This window comes from Dendropsophus ebraccatus, chromosome 8 (assembly GCF_027789765.1).
Source record: "Dendropsophus ebraccatus isolate aDenEbr1 chromosome 8, aDenEbr1.pat, whole genome shotgun sequence".
In the NCBI taxonomy this organism is placed as follows: domain Eukaryota; kingdom Metazoa; phylum Chordata; class Amphibia; order Anura; family Hylidae; genus Dendropsophus; species Dendropsophus ebraccatus.
The window spans coordinates 109,328,416-109,347,151 of NC_091461.1; the positions used below are offsets into that span (position 1 = coordinate 109,328,416).

The window sequence follows — 18,736 nt, forward strand, 5'->3', positions numbered from 1 at the left end:
AGTGACTGCCTAGTTACCATGTAATACGGGGAACCTTTGACTCTCCAGCTGTTGCAAAACTACAAATTTCCATCATGCCTGGACAGCCAAAGCGAAGCTTTGGCTGTCCAGGCATGATGGGAATTGTAGTTTTGCAACAGCTGGAGAGCCAAAGGTTCCTCATCCTTGATGTAATAGGTGCAGATGTACCCTATTAAGGATACCCCAACATCACTGTAAACGGAGTTCCACAACCTGCAGCACTACAGCCCCTGCTGGGAATTACCATGATGGAACGCTACAGGCTATAAAACATGAACTTATAAAATTGCATCATGAAGAATTAGTTACATAATGTAAAACACAGTCCTTTCAGATCAGGACATTTAGACGTATCGGACAACAAAGTTGCGACTGTTCAGCACTAACATGGCTGCTCCAATGCAGATACATCCCAGTACAGATGTAAGATTGAATAAAAAATAAAAGTTGAAATCTTGTGAGGCACTGTATGAGGTGCAGACGCCGGCTTGTGCAGTCCTGGGGTCGGAATGAAATGTATTGGGAAAGCGGAATTATAAAAAAATACCTTATTTTACAGCTCCGGAATTAAATACCAGGTTCTGTTAAAAACAGTTCTATCTAAAATATATAAAAATGCATTGCCTCAATTAGAACGATTGTGCAAATTAGCAATTGATGTGCGCATGAGTCCGCGTCCGTGACATGCAGAGCACGCGGCACCCATGACCTATCTGGGGCCGGGGCCGCTCACACTGCGATCTTTCCCTTGTTGTCCAGTTTCCCGATAGACTCCGGCTGTGTGTTCATGTGCTCTTCTGAGAAGGTTATGTAGGAATACACCAGACTGCCAGCAATACTGATATTTAACCCCAAAAAGTTAGTCCAGGAGAATATGTAATCTCCACCGAAGAACATTCCAATGTAAGTGATGAGAATATTCTGGAAAGAAAAAGAGGTATTAAGTTTCAAGAAAGCAAATGGGTCAGTACATGCAGTACAGTTATCTCCAGCCTGTGGAAAAACTACAACTCCCAGCATGCCATGACACCCCCAGGGTTGTAGTTTTGCAACAGTTAGAGAGCACAGATAGAATATTCCACATTAAAATATAGGAATCATGAATGTGCTGCTCCAGTTCCTGGGCCCAATGGCTATGTAGCAGAGATGAGCGATCCTCGAGCAAGTTCGGCTACAGCATTTGATTACCAGTGGCCACAGAAGATGGATGCAGCCTATGGCTGTATCCATGTTTTTCTCCAAGACAGCCTTAGGGTAGGTTCACACTGAGCAAATGGGGCGGAATTCCATGGCGGAAGTCTCCGCCTCAGAATCTTGCCTGCTTCAGTGTCAGAGAAAATGAGAGGGCTCGCGCACCTCCGCCCCGTTTGCTCAGTGTGAATATACCCTTATAGCTACATCAAACTTCTGCAGCCACCAGTGAATTCGGGTTCAGGCAGACCTGAGCAAACTTGAGAGACGCGCATCTCTATTATGTAGGTTTTTACAACAATACAATAAAAAGTAGTAACACTTACTTTGATGCATCCTACTATTGTAGTGGTCAGGGCAGAATTATAATGGGTACATAGCACTGTGGAATACATAAGGATGAATCTGGAAAATAAACACAAAGTTGTTAGCATGGAAACTTGGAAACTTGATCTGCACAAGAGCAAAGATGGAATTCAACATAAGCTGTAGTACCCATGAACAGCCAGCAGGTGGGGCTGTGCTATATGTATTACCACGAGTAAAAGTATCGCACAAAATTTCCACCCATAGTAAATTCCTCTAAAAACTGGTTTGAGGTTGAGTATTCCTTATACCAAGACATTCTTAAAAGGGACTGTACCACCAGGCCCAAGCTGAAGCACTGGAGGCGGGTCAACCCAGCCCCAGTGTGAAGAAACCTCAGCCCCTCCATGACATGACTCCATTAGAATCAATGGAACCCTATCATAGAGGGGCTGGGGTTTCTTCCCACTAAGGGTGGGTTGGCCGCCTCCAGTGCTTCAGCCTGGGCCTGGTGGTACAGTCACTTTAACATCTCATCAACAAGGCTCTGCTTTATAGTTGGATGCCAAAAAGCTCCCATGTAGACGTAAACAAGACCCTGACCTCTCTCCTTTCCTGTTGTGGAAAACATTTGCCAATTGTATGTTTGTGTTCCCCAACTTTCTGCCACATGTCATTATACTCTTAAAGGGCAAGTATAGTTTTAACATCTGCTATATAAAAAAGACTATATAAAACGTATGACTTATAATATAGACTCATATTAGTATCCATAATCTGCCCACCCCAAACTGCTTGTACCTTCGGATAGCTACTTTTAATCCAAGATCTGTCCTGGGGTCCGTTCGGCAGGTGATGCAATTATTGTCCTGAAAAACAACTTTTAAACTTGCAGCACTGTGTCAAACTGGCATGGCCTAGAGTGTCTGTGCATTAGACCTGCACTGCCCCTCCGTCCCTCCTACCCGCCCTCTTCATCATTAGGAATGCTCCAGACAGATTTTCTCATATTAATCACCTGTGTGAGCACAGCACATGGGCTGGATCGTTAAGGCACCAGTGCAGTGTTCAGACAAGTGAGGAATAGGAGGCAATCTGCCTGGAGCATTCCTAATGGTGAAGAGGGCAGAGAGGAGGGACAGAAAGGTTGTGCCAGCCTAATACACAGACACTTTAGGCCACATCAGCTTGGCACAAGGCTGCAAGTTTAAAAGTTGTTTTTCAGGACAATAACTGCATCACCTGGCAAACGGACCCCAGGACAGATCTTGGATTAAAAGCCACAATCCGAAGTACAAGCGGTTTTGGGGGGGGGGGGGGGGGGGACAGATTGTGGGTACAGAGTCTCTTTAATAAAACCAATGTGCAGCAACCGCAGATAGAAATGAATGTGAATTTGTGCCATGGGGTTAGGGCCCTATTACACCAACAGATTATCTGACAGATTTTTGTAAGATACAGCCAGGAATGGATTTGAAAAGACGAGGAATCTCAGTCTTTCCCTTACGACCTGTTCCCTGTTTATAGTCCATTCCTGGCTTTGGCTCAAAAAAATCTGTCAGGTAATCTGTCGGTGTAATAGGGCCCTAAATGTTAGTTCTACTCACATAGGCCTAGGAAAACCTACACTACACCTAAAAACAAATCTGTGCATTAACTAATGCCCATAACCAATAGGGAAGTCCCTACTCATAAGATTAGCGGACGTACCCCATTACACAGGAAAGTGTAAACTGAAATATAAAGAAGGGATCGTTCCAGTCTTCAAACTCCACAGCCTGCAGGAAGAGAGAGACAGACATTAGTATTACAGAACATTACATAGGACTAGTCAGAGAGCAGAATGACCACTACACGTCTGACATCACCACTACTGACCGCCCACCCAGCAGGAATTGCAGGCAGCACCATTGTATTACAGTATACAACATTAGCCCATGGCTCCATGGTGACATCCGCCAGTCTGGTAAAATTGCAGGATTACTACGCCTCGCACCTCCAGTTACAAGGACGTTTGCTCTCAATCTATACAGCTCACATTACACTAGGAGCTATTGTGCTTCCACTTGCCAATATATTCTGGGTAACAAATACAACATAAATCATCCTGTGACAGAGGTGACGTCCATAGTGACAGTTCTCTTTCAGGAGCCGATCACACAGCCGGGCCAAGCAGTTTGGGATTTTTCTTCCTTCCCTTTTACATCCAGACAGAAGTCCTTTGTTCAGCAGCCGGCAGCGTCCCCACTAGCAGCACATACACAGCCACTGTATACAGGCACATACCGCATCCCCTGACCCTGATACACAAAGCCGCCATTCTCCTGCTGCTACACTGAAACAAACAGGAGCTCCACAACTCTAGCTGGGGCAACGTCAGTTTGTCAAAAGCTACCAAAGCAAATAGATTGGAAAGTCATGGTTTTACTATCTTTTCCTCCTACTTATTAGGCCCCATTCATATTCTTATTTTTCTTCTTGCTTTTCGGCATACACCAGGATACCGGATAAAGTTATGCTGACACATACTGTGGCAGGCCGTATACTTTAATAAATGTAGTCTACTAAAAACTACCCCAAAAGGGGAGTGGACTTCTTTCAGTCCATTATACTGCAGCTAGGCCATAGCACACCCATTGGCATCAGCTGAAAATAAAAAAAGAGGGGAACATGTAGAAAAGTAAAAGTAAACTAGACGTGATCAGTGTCTTACGTGGATTTCCGCTTAGCCCTTGCCCTAAACCGTTCATACATTACCTCTCCATGCTCCTGGTCTCCTCCCAGCACCATGCGCTGCAGCTTCTCTGAGCGGACTGGCAGCTCAGCCAATCACTGTTCTGGCCAGCAATTGGCTGAGCAGCCTGTCAGGTCAGGAAAGCTGCAGCACATGGTGCCGGGAAGAGACCAGACGGCAGAAGAAGAACAGGAGCACGGACAGGTAATGTATTAATAATAGAGATGAGCGAACCGGGTTCGGGTCTATCCGTACCCGAACGTTTGGCATTTAATTAGCGGTGGCTGCTGAACTTTGATAAAGCCCTAAGGGTATGTGGAAAACATTGATCTAGTCATTGGCTGTATCCATGTTTTCCAGACAACCTTAGAGCTTTATCAAGTTCAGCAATCCCCGCTAATCAAATGCCGAATGACCGGGTTCAGATGGACTCGAACCCGATTCCCTCATCTCTAAATTAGTGATGCACGATGTACCAAAATATCGATACTACTATCGATATTTCGGGCAGAAAAACCGTTCGGTACCAGGATTTTCTGGTATCGATACTTTATGTTAAACTGCCTAATAACGCAGCTTAACATAAGGTATAGCGCAGAGAACACGGCCGGCGGCTATCTGAGCGCCGGCCATGTTCTCTGTGTGCCGCCCCCTGCCCCCACCTGTCACTTCCTCGGCCCGCTCGTACTCCACTCCCGGCGGCGCCAAATTTAAATAGCCAACACATAGCGATCGCTTGTGTCGGCTATTTTACAGGGTAGATGCCGCTGTCACACCTGACGGCGGCATTTAACCCCTCCTGAGCCGCTCCATATGCAGCAGGAGTCTTCTGCATATGGAGCGGCCGCCACTGCAAATGACTGCTGGCCGCGACCTCGCGGGCGGCAGTCGTTTAACTATTCCCCCCCACACTCAGGACGCGCTGCTGCAGCTGGGTCCCCCGTACACGCCAGTTCCCGCTGTTGCGGTCCCTCGCAGTGTCACACCCTCCAGTGTCCACAATACTGCGCCCCCCCCCCCCCCATTTCCTTTGGGCCGTCTGGTACAGTGGCACAGCAACTCCTAGCATACCTTCTTGTGGGGAGTTGTTTAACACAAGGAGGTATGCTGGGAGTTGTTGTGTCAGGAGGCTGCTAAAGCACTACAACTTCCAGAAACACACCACCTTGTGCACTACAACTCCCAGCATACCTCCTTGGGCACAAAGAGGTATGCTGGGGGTTGTAGTGCACAAGGAGGTATGCTGCCGGGAGTTGTAGTGCATTAGCAGCCTCCTGACACAACAACTCCCAGCATACCTCTGTCCACTACAACTCCCAGCATACCTTCTTGTGGGGAGTTGCAGTGCACAAGCAGGTATGCTGGGAGTTGTTGTGCACAAGGAGGTATGCTGCTGGGAGTTGTGTCAGGAGGCTGCTAATGCACTACAACTCCCAGAAGCATACCTCCTTGTGCACTACAACCCCCAGCATATCTCTGTGCACAATGAGGTATGCTGGGGGTTGTAGTGCACAAGAAGTTGTGCTGCTGGAAGTTGTGTCAGGAGGTTGCTGCTGTACAACTGCCACTCCCAGCATTTCTCCTTGTGCATTACAACCCTCAACATACCTCCTTATGCACTACAACTCCCAGCATACCTTCTTGTGCACTACAACTCCCAGCACACCTTGTGCACTACAACTCCCAGCATACCTTCTTGTGCACTACAACTCCCAGCACACCTTCTTGTGGGGAGTTGTACACAAGGAGGTATGCTGGAGATTTGTAGTGCACAAGGAGGTATGCTGAGATTTGTAGTGCACAAAGAGGTATGCTGAGGGTTGTAGTGCACAAGGAGGTATGCTGAAAGTTGCAGTTGTGCAGCAGCAGCCTCCCGACAACATCCCAGCATACCTCTTTGTGTACTACAACTCCCAGCATACCTTCTTATGCACCACAACTCCCAGCATACCCGCTTGTGCACTACAAATCGCCACAAGAAGGTATGCTGGGAGTTGTAGTGCATAAGAAGGTATACTGGGAGTTGTTGTGCACAGGAAGGTATGCTGTGTGGTAGAGGGGAATTAAAAAGTGTTAAAAAAAATAATAATCCCTGTTCCCTTTTTTCAAAAAAAATATTATATTTGTATTTTTACATATTTTTTTCAAACTTTATTTAGTATCGAATTAGTATCGAGTATCGAAATAAGAAAGCTGGTATTGGTATTGAACTCAAAATTCTGGTATCGTGACATCCCTACTCTAAATACCAATTGACTAAATCATTAGCCAGCAGCGGCGCAACACTATTACCGATGCACGGTTGGCGGTTGATGATTTTAGGTCTAGACCTAAAGAAATAATTAGCAGATGATCAGTTCACTGGCTGATCGTTGTCTCTATTACACGGGGTGATAGTCAGCTATAATACGGCCAATTAGGGCTCTGTAGATCCCATGAGAAAAAACAGAAAAGTACTGGAAAGGTGGTGTTCTCAATCTATGCTTGCAACAGGATTGTTCAAATGAACCTATTACTTCCCAAAACTTTTGGGAATCATATAGAAATGTCAAAAGTTTTGGTTGGTGGGGGTCTGGGTGTGTAGACCTCCACTGATCACTAGCTATGAAAAGATTCTTTGCTGCTCCTCGCTACTCTGTGCATAACATGAGATGGCTGCATAGACTTACTATATCTAGGTCACACATTGCTGGGAGAGAATGTACTTAGACCACAAGCACGTCAAAAGTTTCTGGAAGTGCCCCTGCCTATTCATGGTGCATGTTTACTGCCATCCATCTTACCTTCTGGATGTCGCCAGTCACAAATGCGATAGCCAGTGTCGGGACAATCATGAATAATGCATTGTAGTACAGCAGTCCATACTTCCCAAGTTCCTGAAATGATGTGCAAAAGCTAAGGGTTATTAAAAAGTAAGAAAAAATTATACACATATACATACACCTCCAATTGGGCCAAGACCACTCACAGTCTACATGCATACAGCACAAGCAAATCAGAACATCACGTATTGCACTATAATTTTAACTACCTGTCTATCACACCTTGTTCCTCTAAGAGTTCTCACAAGAGGTGTAATATAAGGCTGTGAACAAAGTGCAAACCATACGGGAAGAGGATTAACACTTGTTCCCTGGGCGACTAACCTGATCCGCTCACAGTGAATGTGTCAGTATCTGCATGTCTTAGAATATCCCTTTAAGTATCTATTCCTGCATATCACTCACCTTGGAGTCTAACTTCTGTTTCACATATGCGCCATTGGCCGCTGTTAAGACGTCATTGACCAGTATAAATATGTAACCTTCAAGGTCAAACGCCAGATCAGAACTACAAGGGGGAAAAAAAAATGAGACATTATTATTATTACCATCAACATCATTATTATGACTGAGTAAAACCAACCACAGGACCCCCAGCAACCAGCAGGATGAAGGGGCGTTCTATCGACTGATTGTAAAAGGATTTTATTGGCTGCACAACAGATGAAGGAGCCTTTACTTATACGTCAGCAGATCGGTGACCTTTTTAAAAGCCAGTTTGTCAGGAAGGAGCGTTCTTATGAGCACTTATTTCATAAATGTCTGGCAGCCGCTGACACACAGAGTTATGGGCTTTGACAACCATTCAAAGTAGTAAAGTATTGTATACAATGATATTATAAAGAAAACTAAAAAATAAATAAATCAAAAACTAAAATGCCAAATACTATTAAACATGATAAATATTTTAAAAAATACCAGGACAACTATAAATATATGATCTAAAAATACTAACACATGAACAAAATATGAATCAAAAATACTTATACATTACGTACAATGTAAACAAATAGGTAACACTAATATTTTATATTACAATTATGCTAAAGAAACAAAAAAAGGTTAAAATCCATGCCAAAAATAAAATTATAGAATAAAAAAATAAAATAATTAGAGATAGAGAGAGATATAGAGAGAAATATTATATAGATCTATTTATAATACCTAGCTGCTATGAACGCCCCAATTATCATAGCGAATACTGTCATCTGAATGCCGCGAGAAAATTTTTTCCTGTGGAGACAAGAGCCAAATTATTATACGCAGAGATTACGATTTGGAATGGACGTTTTTATAGCTAGACGTTATACAGATAACATTTTTGACATATGGCAAAAGGCATTGGCCACAACAGCTAAGTGTTTTGTTATACGCAGCAACAGTGCAGCCATATACCAACACCTGGGCTTAACATATCAGAAAATCCTGATACGCAAACATACAGGACCTACTAATGAATTGATAATTTCATATTTGTACCACTAGAGGCACTGTTCTAATAGACGCACACTAATAAATGGAACACGGACATGCAATGCCTGTAACGGACTCTCCCCTGCTCGGGAAGCATCTGTGATGCTAGGAGTTGGGGAACTGTACAGATATGCGCCACGCTGTAATGAATCAGCCATGCAGCTCAGTTATTACAGCACGGCGCATATCTGTCCAGCTCCCCTGCTCCTAGCATTTTATCACAGATGCTGTCCGGGCGGGGTAGAGTCCATTACAGGGATTCCACGTCCGTGTTCCATGCGTGTGAATGCAGCCTTAGGGTACAAACCCACACACCGTATACACAGCAGATACGCAACAAATACGCAGCAAATACGCAGCAGATTTGTTGGTACAGATTTGATGCTGTGTTCAGTTATTTAGATCTAATCTGCTGCGTATTTGCTGCGTTGTTTGCTGCGTATTTGCTGCGTATCGCAGCAGTAAATACGCTGCTTATACGGTGTGTGGGTTTATACCCTTAGAGTGCAGTCTTTAGATCACATGTCTGACAGCGGGGGTGGAGCTAAACTGCCGTCTGTTTCCAAAGGTAACAAGAAATTTGAAGGCAACAATATGGCGCCAACTATTAAACACACTTCTTCCTGAGAGGCTATACTGCTACTGTACATTAACCCTTTTTTACCCGGCACTTACTTGAGTAAGAATCCTTCCGCCAGCATTGTAAACAGGATTGAAAAGCGACGGAGAACAGTAAACATAGGAAGGCTGTAAAGAGGGGGGAAAAACACGTCAGTATAGAGAAGCCATGAGCAGTGCCATTCAAAGTCTCCTAGAAATCTGGACAGCTCTGCCGCCATTATAGTGCTGGTCACATCTGTTTAACATTGTGTACCCCCATAAATGAGGAATGTGCCATAGTGAGCTCTGCTGTGCCGGACAGCTTGTATTACACAAGTAACTCTGCCATAACCAGCTCCATGATCGCCATTGTGTTTTATTATACATGTGGCAGCAATAAACAGGCCTGTTATGTTACACTCATCCTAATAGAGAACACAGGGACTTATTACCACTAAATAAAGCCTAATAATGCTCGGGGACTTGGTTAGTAAAGTTCATTAAAAAAAATAAAAATAAAAATTTAACAAAATCAGAATTTTGTTGTCATAGGCAACAAGGCCTATAGAGTACTGAGCATTCACCAAGCAGTCGTCAATAAACTTTATTGACAAAGTTCCCTAACACATTTGTTTTTGACCTCAAAATATCCATAAAATTCATTGGGAAAACATCTAACAATTAAATTACTGGTCTATTTACACCAGTCATGTATACTACTCCTTCTGGACAGAGGTGAAGGAAGCCGAACTGCATACACATAGTCCGAGGACAGGGGTGGTGCGGTAAAGGGGTTATCCAGGCTTATGGTGCGTTTACACAGGGATTTATCTCACATATCTTTGAAGCCAAAGCCAGGAACAGACTATAAATAGAACAAGTCATAAAGGAAAGACTGAGATTTCTCCTCTTTTCAAGTCTATTCCTGCTTTGTTAGATAAATCTCTCTGTGTAAACGCACCATTAGAAAAACTATCCTAAACAGCACCACCCCTGTCCTCCATTCAGTTATATGAAACAGAGCTGCTATACCACACTGAAATTGAAGTGCGTGTTTCGCCTGCACGCTTAATATGCAAATGACCAGAGATGTCTCCGATGTCCATAGGGTGCAGGACTGGCAGGAGGTAGTAAGTATATGATCCTTTATCCAGGGGTAGGGTGGGTTCTTCCCCGGGTGTCAGGGTGATGGGTTCCCTTTAAATCCTTTCATGACACCACCATTTTGCCAAGCAGCTCAATGGACATGAGGAAAGAACAGTATAGCGTGCCCCTTATAGATTATTTGTCCTTAATATTTTATACTTTTTTTGCTTACTGGAGGCAGAACAAAAATGAAGTCATTAAAGGGGAGCTCCATCAGAAAAAATAAACAAACAAAACTCAAATTAACTGGTTTCAGAAAGTTATATAGAGCTGTGATTTACTTCTATTCAAAAATCTCCAGTCTTCCAGTACTCATCAGCTGCTGTATGTCCTGTAGGAAGTGGTGTTTTTTTCCAGTCTGACACAGTGCTCTTTGCTGCCACCTCTGTCCATGTCAGGAACTGTCCAGAGCAATAGCAAATCCCCATAGAAAACCTCTCCTACTTTGGACAGTTCCTGTCAGAGAGGTGGCAGCATTGAGCAACGTGTCAGCCTGGAAAGAATACACCAATTCCTGCAGGACATACAGCACCTGATAAGTAAGGGAAGACTGGCAAATAAATTACAATTCTTTATAGCTTTCTGAAACCAAATGACTTGAAAGAAAACTTTTTGCTGGAGTACCCCTTTAAATATTTTCAGAAAATGCTCCAATTCAATTGGAGTCTATTTTTTTTTCTGTCACCCTTTAAGCCTCAATAAACCTAATCTGGCGCCGGCAGCAAAGTGCAGACAAGGTGTAGGGTATCGCTCTTACTTTAGCTTCTTTGTGCTGAACAATCCTGATATTTGATTTCCAAAATACAGAAGAGGTAGCGGAAAAGTCTGCAATAAAACAGAGACGATTATATAGACAATGACATTAGGTTGGGTTCAGACTAGCGGAATAAGGATGACAGCATTACAGCCGCAAGTTCCAGACCAACTGCTTGACTGATGATCTGACAGCCAGATGCATGCAGGGAGTCGTAGTTCACAGGTTGGGGCGCACAGCGATCGGTGCACTGGTTTTAAGAAAAAACAGTCATAGGACACATATAGAATTCCAGCTATAGATTTCTATAGGGGTCTATTGAGATCTATTGGACATCACAAACCATCTTCCATCAATCTATTGTTCAAAAATTCCAAAAACAACAATGCCCTAGTGCAAACTTATTAGGATTGTGGCATGACAGCCATGATTTGCATGTGGAGTGCCCTGCATGTCAGTGACATAGGGAGCGTCCATGATGTTGCAGGAGCACAATGGATCTCCCTAAAAATCAGTCTCTACACAAGCATGACGAGCATCAGGATACGGCGTGCGCACTTCTAGATGCACTTTAAGGTCATGTGACGGCGGTATTTAGGTCACCATGGGGTTTATGGTATTGACAGTTAAACCCATAAAAATGTTTATGCCGTAAGTCATTGACTTACATTAACAGTAACCATAAATCAGAATCTTATACTAGAGCAGCGGCTGATAGCAGTCACACCTACAGTGGAGGTGTTCCTAGAAGGGGGTGGCTGGAGTTTCTATCATTCATCCTGTTTTAACGCTGATAATAGGGAATAGAATGCATTCAATGCAAAGAAAACGTAAACCTTGTTTTGTTCCCATTTTCTGTGCACTGAATTCAATAAAACAATTATGACGAACTGTGCAGCAGTTTTTCCACTAAATCAAATAGGAAAATATTACAGACATGAATAGTTTCCAATGGCGGATTTCTTACAAAAATAGCGTCCATAGGTTGTGCCTGGTATTGCAGCTGAGCTGCACAGAAGTAAATGGGACTGACCTGTAATACCCGACACAACCTGCAGACAGATAAGGCGCTGTTTTTAAAAGAAATCAACTGTTTTTCTAATCCTGGAAAACCAGGTGAACTTCTATAGCATTGTACATGTGAATTTGACAGACCATTAACGTTTGCCTGTACCGACCCGGAGAATGGGGATACTGAACCAGGCATGGTGGGAATTGTAGTTTTGCAACAGCTGCCAGGTCAGAGGTTCCCTATACATGCTATACAGGCTGGTGGATCAAGCTGATGGTCTGTGCAATGGTCTCCAACCTGAAGAGGAGCTACAACTCCTAGCATACCCTGCTGGGAGTTGTAGTTTCATCACCATGTTTGGGACCACTAATATGTATAGACGGAGGATGAAACTGTCTAAATACATCTTAAAAGAAGCAAATTATCATAGCAAATGTTAGGGCGGACAATGACTACCTCAATGGTTCTTTTGCATCCATATACAGTAGATTGCGCTGTATACAGACCCGCAGTCATCTACATATGTGCAGACAATGGCCGCCATGTAGTTATACACACAAGGGCGTGAAGCGGAATGCATTTACTTTCACTGTAAACAAATTTACAGGGGCTTTTACCTGTCTGGGTAAACAATACAGAAGGAACAAAGAAATTCTTTACATTACTATTATTCTCGTCAGGGCATGGCTAAACCGGGGGTTTCACTAACTACAATGGAGACCCCAGTCAATGGGCTAAATCTGCAAGAATCAGTCCCCAACATAGGCTTCAAGTCAATTATCTCCAACCTGTGACAAACCAGCATGATGGGTGTTGTATAGAGATGAGTGAACCTGGAGCATGCTCAAGTCGATCTGAACCCGAACGTTCGGCATTTGATTAGCGGTGGCTGCTGAAATTGAATAAAGTCCTAAGGCTATGCGGAAAACATGGATATAGTCATTGGCTGTATCCATGTTTTCCAGTCAACCTTAGAGCTTTATCTAAGTTCAGCAGCCCCAGCTAATCAAATGCCGAACGTTCGGGTTCGGATCGACTCGAACCCAAACCCGGTTCACTCATCTCTAGTGTTGTAGTGTAGTGTAGATGGGGAGTCGCTGATTGGATTAGATTGTGTGCAAACCGTCCCAAAGACAATGAAGGAAATGGTCTAGGCTGCATCCTCTAGCTCTATACACTCTGATCATGGATGGTGGGGGTCCTAGCAGTAGCCCCCCTATTGCCAGCTAGTAACCCCCCTATCTTCAGGGAAGGGATAACCCCTTTAAGTACACATCTGCACAAGGACATAGGGATCGCCTATTGCTGGATGCAGGCTTAATTGTTTCATGATGTAGAAGCAACGGTCTGATGGAGGCAGCATATTGCACCGCTAGTTAACATCCGGTGCACATGGAGGAGATGTCTGTAGGAGATGTCTGTCTCAAATCTTAAGCTGGCTATACAATCTCTCCTGACCCCTACATACACATGCAGGCTCAACTCAACTGAGCGTACATGTACTGTGCATGGGGAGAGGTGCAGAAAGCAGCTGCCAGACACCCAAGAGTAGGAAAAGATCCAACATGTCCCCTAACATACATAAGAGGCCCCCTCCCACATACACAAGAACTGGCCATCTTTACATATGTTAAGCAGTAACACCTGTGTAGAATAATGCAATCCATTGTTCTCTGGTATCAGCCAGAGCTGGGGAGAGACTAGGGTGGAGAAAACCCTCTGTCCTTCCCCTGATCATGACTTTATGTTGCATATCCGAACTTTCTATACATGTGACCCTGATATCAGTCTCTCCTCTTATAATAGTGTAGCGGTGTTATAATATGCCAACTGGAGTATAGTCACCAGGTAAACAACCCGAGAGCATGGCAACAAAACACCACAGCAAAAAAAAATAAAAACTCCCTGTGGCTCCTGGGTACAGAGTGATTAGTTAGAGTAACGATCTCCAGCCCGTGACTCTCCAGCTGGTGCACAACTACAATTCCCAGCATGCACTGATTGCTGCAGGTTTCTTAGCTATTGCAATACTACTACTCCCAGCTGCAGACTTTGTAACTATTGCAAAACTATCACTCCCAGTATGCCATAAAAGCTGCAGGCTTCCTAGATATTGCAATACTACAACTTTCAGAATAACCTGACAGCTGCTGCAATACTACAACTCTTAGCATAGTCTTGGAACAGCTGGAGCACAAAGGGTCAAAGACTGGTGAGATATAGGTTTACCTTTCGAGGTATGTGCCTGTCGAAATCCGGAAAATGCACCACCCTCAGAGCCTTTCCCACCCAGAGCACGACCACCGTCGCCAGCATCTGCAGGGAACAAGAACACTCAGTGTTAGCGCCGCAACGTCACCACCAGGAAACATAACCCAAAGCTTCTCATACCAACCTGGCCAAGTCCAACACATAGCGAGGAGGGAAACCTGTAAGACAGAACAGAGCGCCATTATTCCCTGCTGTGATCACCCGGCACAGTGCGTCCACACGCACGCACAGCACTGCTACATCTGCTTTATACCGATAGATAATTATGGCTGTAACATGAGTGTGCAAGTCTGTGGGGTCAGGAATGTGCACACAGGATCAGATGCTATTTGAGGTAAAGACTGTTACAATCCCATCCAATGCGCAACTGCTCGAGGTACAGGATGCCTCACGCCTCAGGGACCTCAGCCATTCCAAATCCCAAAACTGTTTTACCGATTCAGAGAGGGAGGATATTTATGGCGATCTACACAAGATGAAGATATATTCATGATGGGGTATACATTGATGCTGGTGTATATGAGATGGTATACAATAATTAAAGTGTATCCAGCGTGATTGTATATATTAAGGATGATGCATATTGATGATGGCATACACGGACTGAGGTGTATACAAGATGATTATGTATATTGATGACCAAGTATACAGAACAAAATATTCTTATATATACCAATTCCGATGCAGACAGGACGAGGGTATATATATAGAGATAGATAGATAGATAGATAGATAGATAGATAGATAGATAGATAGATAGATAGATAGATAGATAGATATGAAGCACACCAAAGATAGTATATATTGATGTCAGGGTATACATGATGATAGTATACATTGACGTCACTGTATACTCTGAGGACGGAATACATTGATGACTGAGTATATAGATTTATGGTATATATTGATGCCACTGTATACAGAATGATAGTATTTATAAATGCAAAGGCATACAAGATGATGGTATGTATATAGATGCTAGTGTATAGTTTGAGGTGTATATTGATAACAGAGTATACAGATTGCTGGTATACATTGACGACTGAGTATACAGATTGTTGGTATATATTAATAACCAAGTATACAGATTGCTGGTATATATTAATGCTGGTGTAGACAGGATGATAGTATATATTAGCAATGTATATAGGGCCACCACAGGCTGCATTACATTTACAGCAGGACCCCCTGCACTATGCAGAGACGGGGCCCAGGGCAAACTGCAGGCAGCGGTGGTGACCTTGTAATAATATTCCCAGGACCCGGCGGGTTTACTAGGAGGGGAAGAGATTAGAACCACATGAACACTGTACACATGAGACCTCTAAAGCTGAAAAGAGCACTGAACCGACACAAGGTAACGAACCCCCAGCACTAAGAACTACAGTGTATAACATTCCTCCCAGAAATGTAAGACCCCGCGGCAGATGTAGCAGACCTGGCAGAGGAGCCGCCATCATAACAACCAATCTCATGGCGGCTTTCATTTCTGAAAAGGTCTCAGAAACATGAAAGCTGGAATCTGATTGGTTGGTGCAGTAACTGCTCCGCTGTGCAGTGTGTGAACTCACCCTTACATTTCACATCTGATTCTAGTAAAGATGAGTGTGACCTATATGACAGCACCAGCCTTCATACAGTCCTGGAGGAGTAGTAGTAGTAATAGGAATAATATTATTATTATTATTATTTCCTAGTACCGACACTAGGAAAGCTGGGTGAAGAGTAATGTCTGCCATATTGGTTGTCACCCATCACCAGTGTGCTGACTATCCAGGGATACATCGCTGCGGCCGCTATAGTTATAGCATCACAGAGTCGTATCAATTCCCTATTTGCCCCAGCACAATACATCCTATCAGTGACTAGTCTCAGTTGAGCAGAGCGCCCCCTTCCTGCAGACATCCAGAAAGTGAGATTAAAGGGGTTATCCAGCCTTACAAAAACATGGCCACTTTCTTCCAGAGACAGCCCAACTCTTGTCTCCAGTTTGGGTGCAGGTTTTGATGTTCAGTTCCATTGAAGTGAATGGAGCTTAATTGCAAACTGCACCTGAACTGGAGACAAGAGTCGTGTTGTCCCTGAAAGAAAGTGGCCATGTTTTTGTAGCACTGGAGAACCCCTTTAAAAATAACATGTAACCAAAGACGTGATGACCGCCGCACTCAGACTATAAATACAAACGGCAGCTATACCAGACAGCAATAACTACAACTCTCATCATTCACAATGCAATGCCAATAGCACAGCTAACACCGCTTACATCGGCAATCTGAGGCAAAACTACAACTCCCACCATCTAATAAATCACTTTACGATGCATCCCTCCAACCTGTTGCAGGACTACAACTCCCAGCATGCAAATACAGCTTATTACGGAGAAACTGCGCAAAAAGAGGCAGCCAGAACATCACAGGGTTAAGAGGGTCACCATCCGGGTATTTAAAGCCGATCCTAATTATAGCAGGGAAGCGCGGAGTTAATCCAGGGAGAAAATAGCAGAATATAAGAGGGGGGGGGGGGGGGGGGAGTCACATAAAACTCCCATCATTTACAGGATGGGGAACACTGATGCAATGAAGTCAAGGCATGATGGGAGTTGTAGTTCTGCCAAACTGTTGCAAAACTACAACTCCCATCATGCCTGGAGAGCCAAGTTGAAGTTTTGCAACAGCTGGAGAGCTAAGGTTCCCTAGCCGTGCTGTATAAGGTGTCAGACAATGATGGGAGTTGTAATTGTGCAGAGCCACAAGTTGGAGAACACTCTGATCTCGATACATTGATCAGCTGCATCATTATCAGCTTATAATAGTCTCCTGTCTCAGCTTAGGGTGCTTTCACACACACCGGATCCGCAGCGGATCCGCAGCAGAAAATCCGCTGCAGATCCGGTAGGTGTGAAGGCACCCTAATAGTCTCCTGTCCAATATAGCGCCAGTCATTGATCGCATCCATCCCCGGCATCAGCCTCCTCCTCCCCGCACACCGGACTTTGCCCCCGGAGCCTCCATACCTGCGGCCGCTCAGCACATTCTTATTCACCACGACGATCAGGAAGGAGCTGACCCCGTAGAAGACGGCCGCCAGCAGCTTGATGAATACGGTCATCGTTTCGGCCGCCATCCCCAAAGCCTCCTCATCCCTGTGTGCGGGGGGCCCCGGGGAGGCCGCTCCTTTAACCCGGGCATGCTGACGTCTGCTCACTTCCGCCATGGTTCACAAGTAGGTGTGGCTTAGACCGGGGAACCAATGGGATGAGGCGGGAGTGGGCGTGTTTAAGTTCACGCTGTTGAAGGAGATGAGAGGAGGGGGCGGGACTTGACGGGGGGCGTTGGCTTAATGGGAGTGATCCTATTAGCATATGGGCGTGGAGTGGGCGTGTTTTGGCAGAGTAGAGGCGGGGCTGAGAGTTGTCACTGCCCAGAGTCAGTACCAGCATGTTTCTGATGGTGCGTTTACACAGAGATTTATCTGACAGATCTTTGAAGCCCAAACCAGGAACAGACTATAAACAGGGATCAGGTCACAAAGGAAAGACTGGGATCTATCCTCTTTTCAAATCCATTCCTGGCTTTGGCTTCCAAAATCTGTCAGATAAATCTCTGTGTGTAAACGCAGCATGATGCTATGTTTACAGGGAGCGATAATTCGCCCAATCGATCGTTTAACGATTTTAAAGCAACGATTTGGTTTTTATAACGATCACTGTTTAGACGAATAAATCGTTAGAAAAATCGTGATCGTAATGCGATCGTTTTTAAGATCGCCTAAGCCCATCTTTTACATAGGGTGAATCTTTGAAAGACTGTTTTCACATGAAGCGATTTGCGAATTTTTAGCGAACGATAAATGACGATTTGAGAACATGTTGAAAGATCAAATTTGAGTGATAATCGTTCCGTGTAAACACATCGAACGATCAAGCGACGGGCGAGAAATCGTTCATTGTGATCATATGGTACTTTTTTATTATGCTGCATTTACACGGAACAATTATCGTGCGAATTCGCACGATAATGATCGAATTCGAACGATAATCATACGTGTAAACGCAGCGAACGATCAAACGACGGGCGAGAAATCGTTCATTTTGATCTTTCAACAACTTCTCAAATCGTCGTTGATCGTTCGCAAAAAATTCCCAGATCGTTCCGTGTGAACAGTCGTTTGCCGATTTAACCAATGTGTGAGATAGGCTTAAGCGATCGCAAAACGATCGCAAAACTATATCCGTACGATATAATGTACCGTCTAAACGCTGATCGTTATGAAAAAAAAAATCGTTACTCCAATATCGTTAATCGTATGATCGGGAAATTATCATTTTGTGTAAACGTAGCATTACACGGAGCAATAATTCGCCCGATCGCACGATTAACGATTTTTGAATGAACAATGTTTTTTTT

At 44.1% G+C, this 18,736-nt stretch overlaps 1 protein-coding gene across 1 annotated transcript; it reads right to left on the bottom strand.

The window, feature by feature from the left end:
- Positions 1–139: 139 nt before the first annotated feature.
- On the bottom strand, positions 140–17,547 carry SLC35D1 (solute carrier family 35 member D1). Its single transcript, XM_069979415.1, has 11 exons — positions 17,344–17,547; positions 14,455–14,488; positions 14,289–14,375; positions 11,051–11,118; positions 9,223–9,294; positions 8,239–8,307; positions 7,480–7,582; positions 7,036–7,128; positions 3,229–3,296; positions 1,539–1,617; positions 140–942 (listed from the first exon to the last, which is right to left on the bottom strand). The coding sequence occupies exons 1-11, from the start codon at positions 17,541–17,543 to the stop codon at positions 751–753; spliced, it is 1,065 nt and encodes a 354-aa protein (XP_069835516.1). The 5' UTR covers positions 17,544–17,547; the 3' UTR covers positions 140–750.
- Between the last annotated feature and the right edge of the window lie 1,189 nt (positions 17,548–18,736).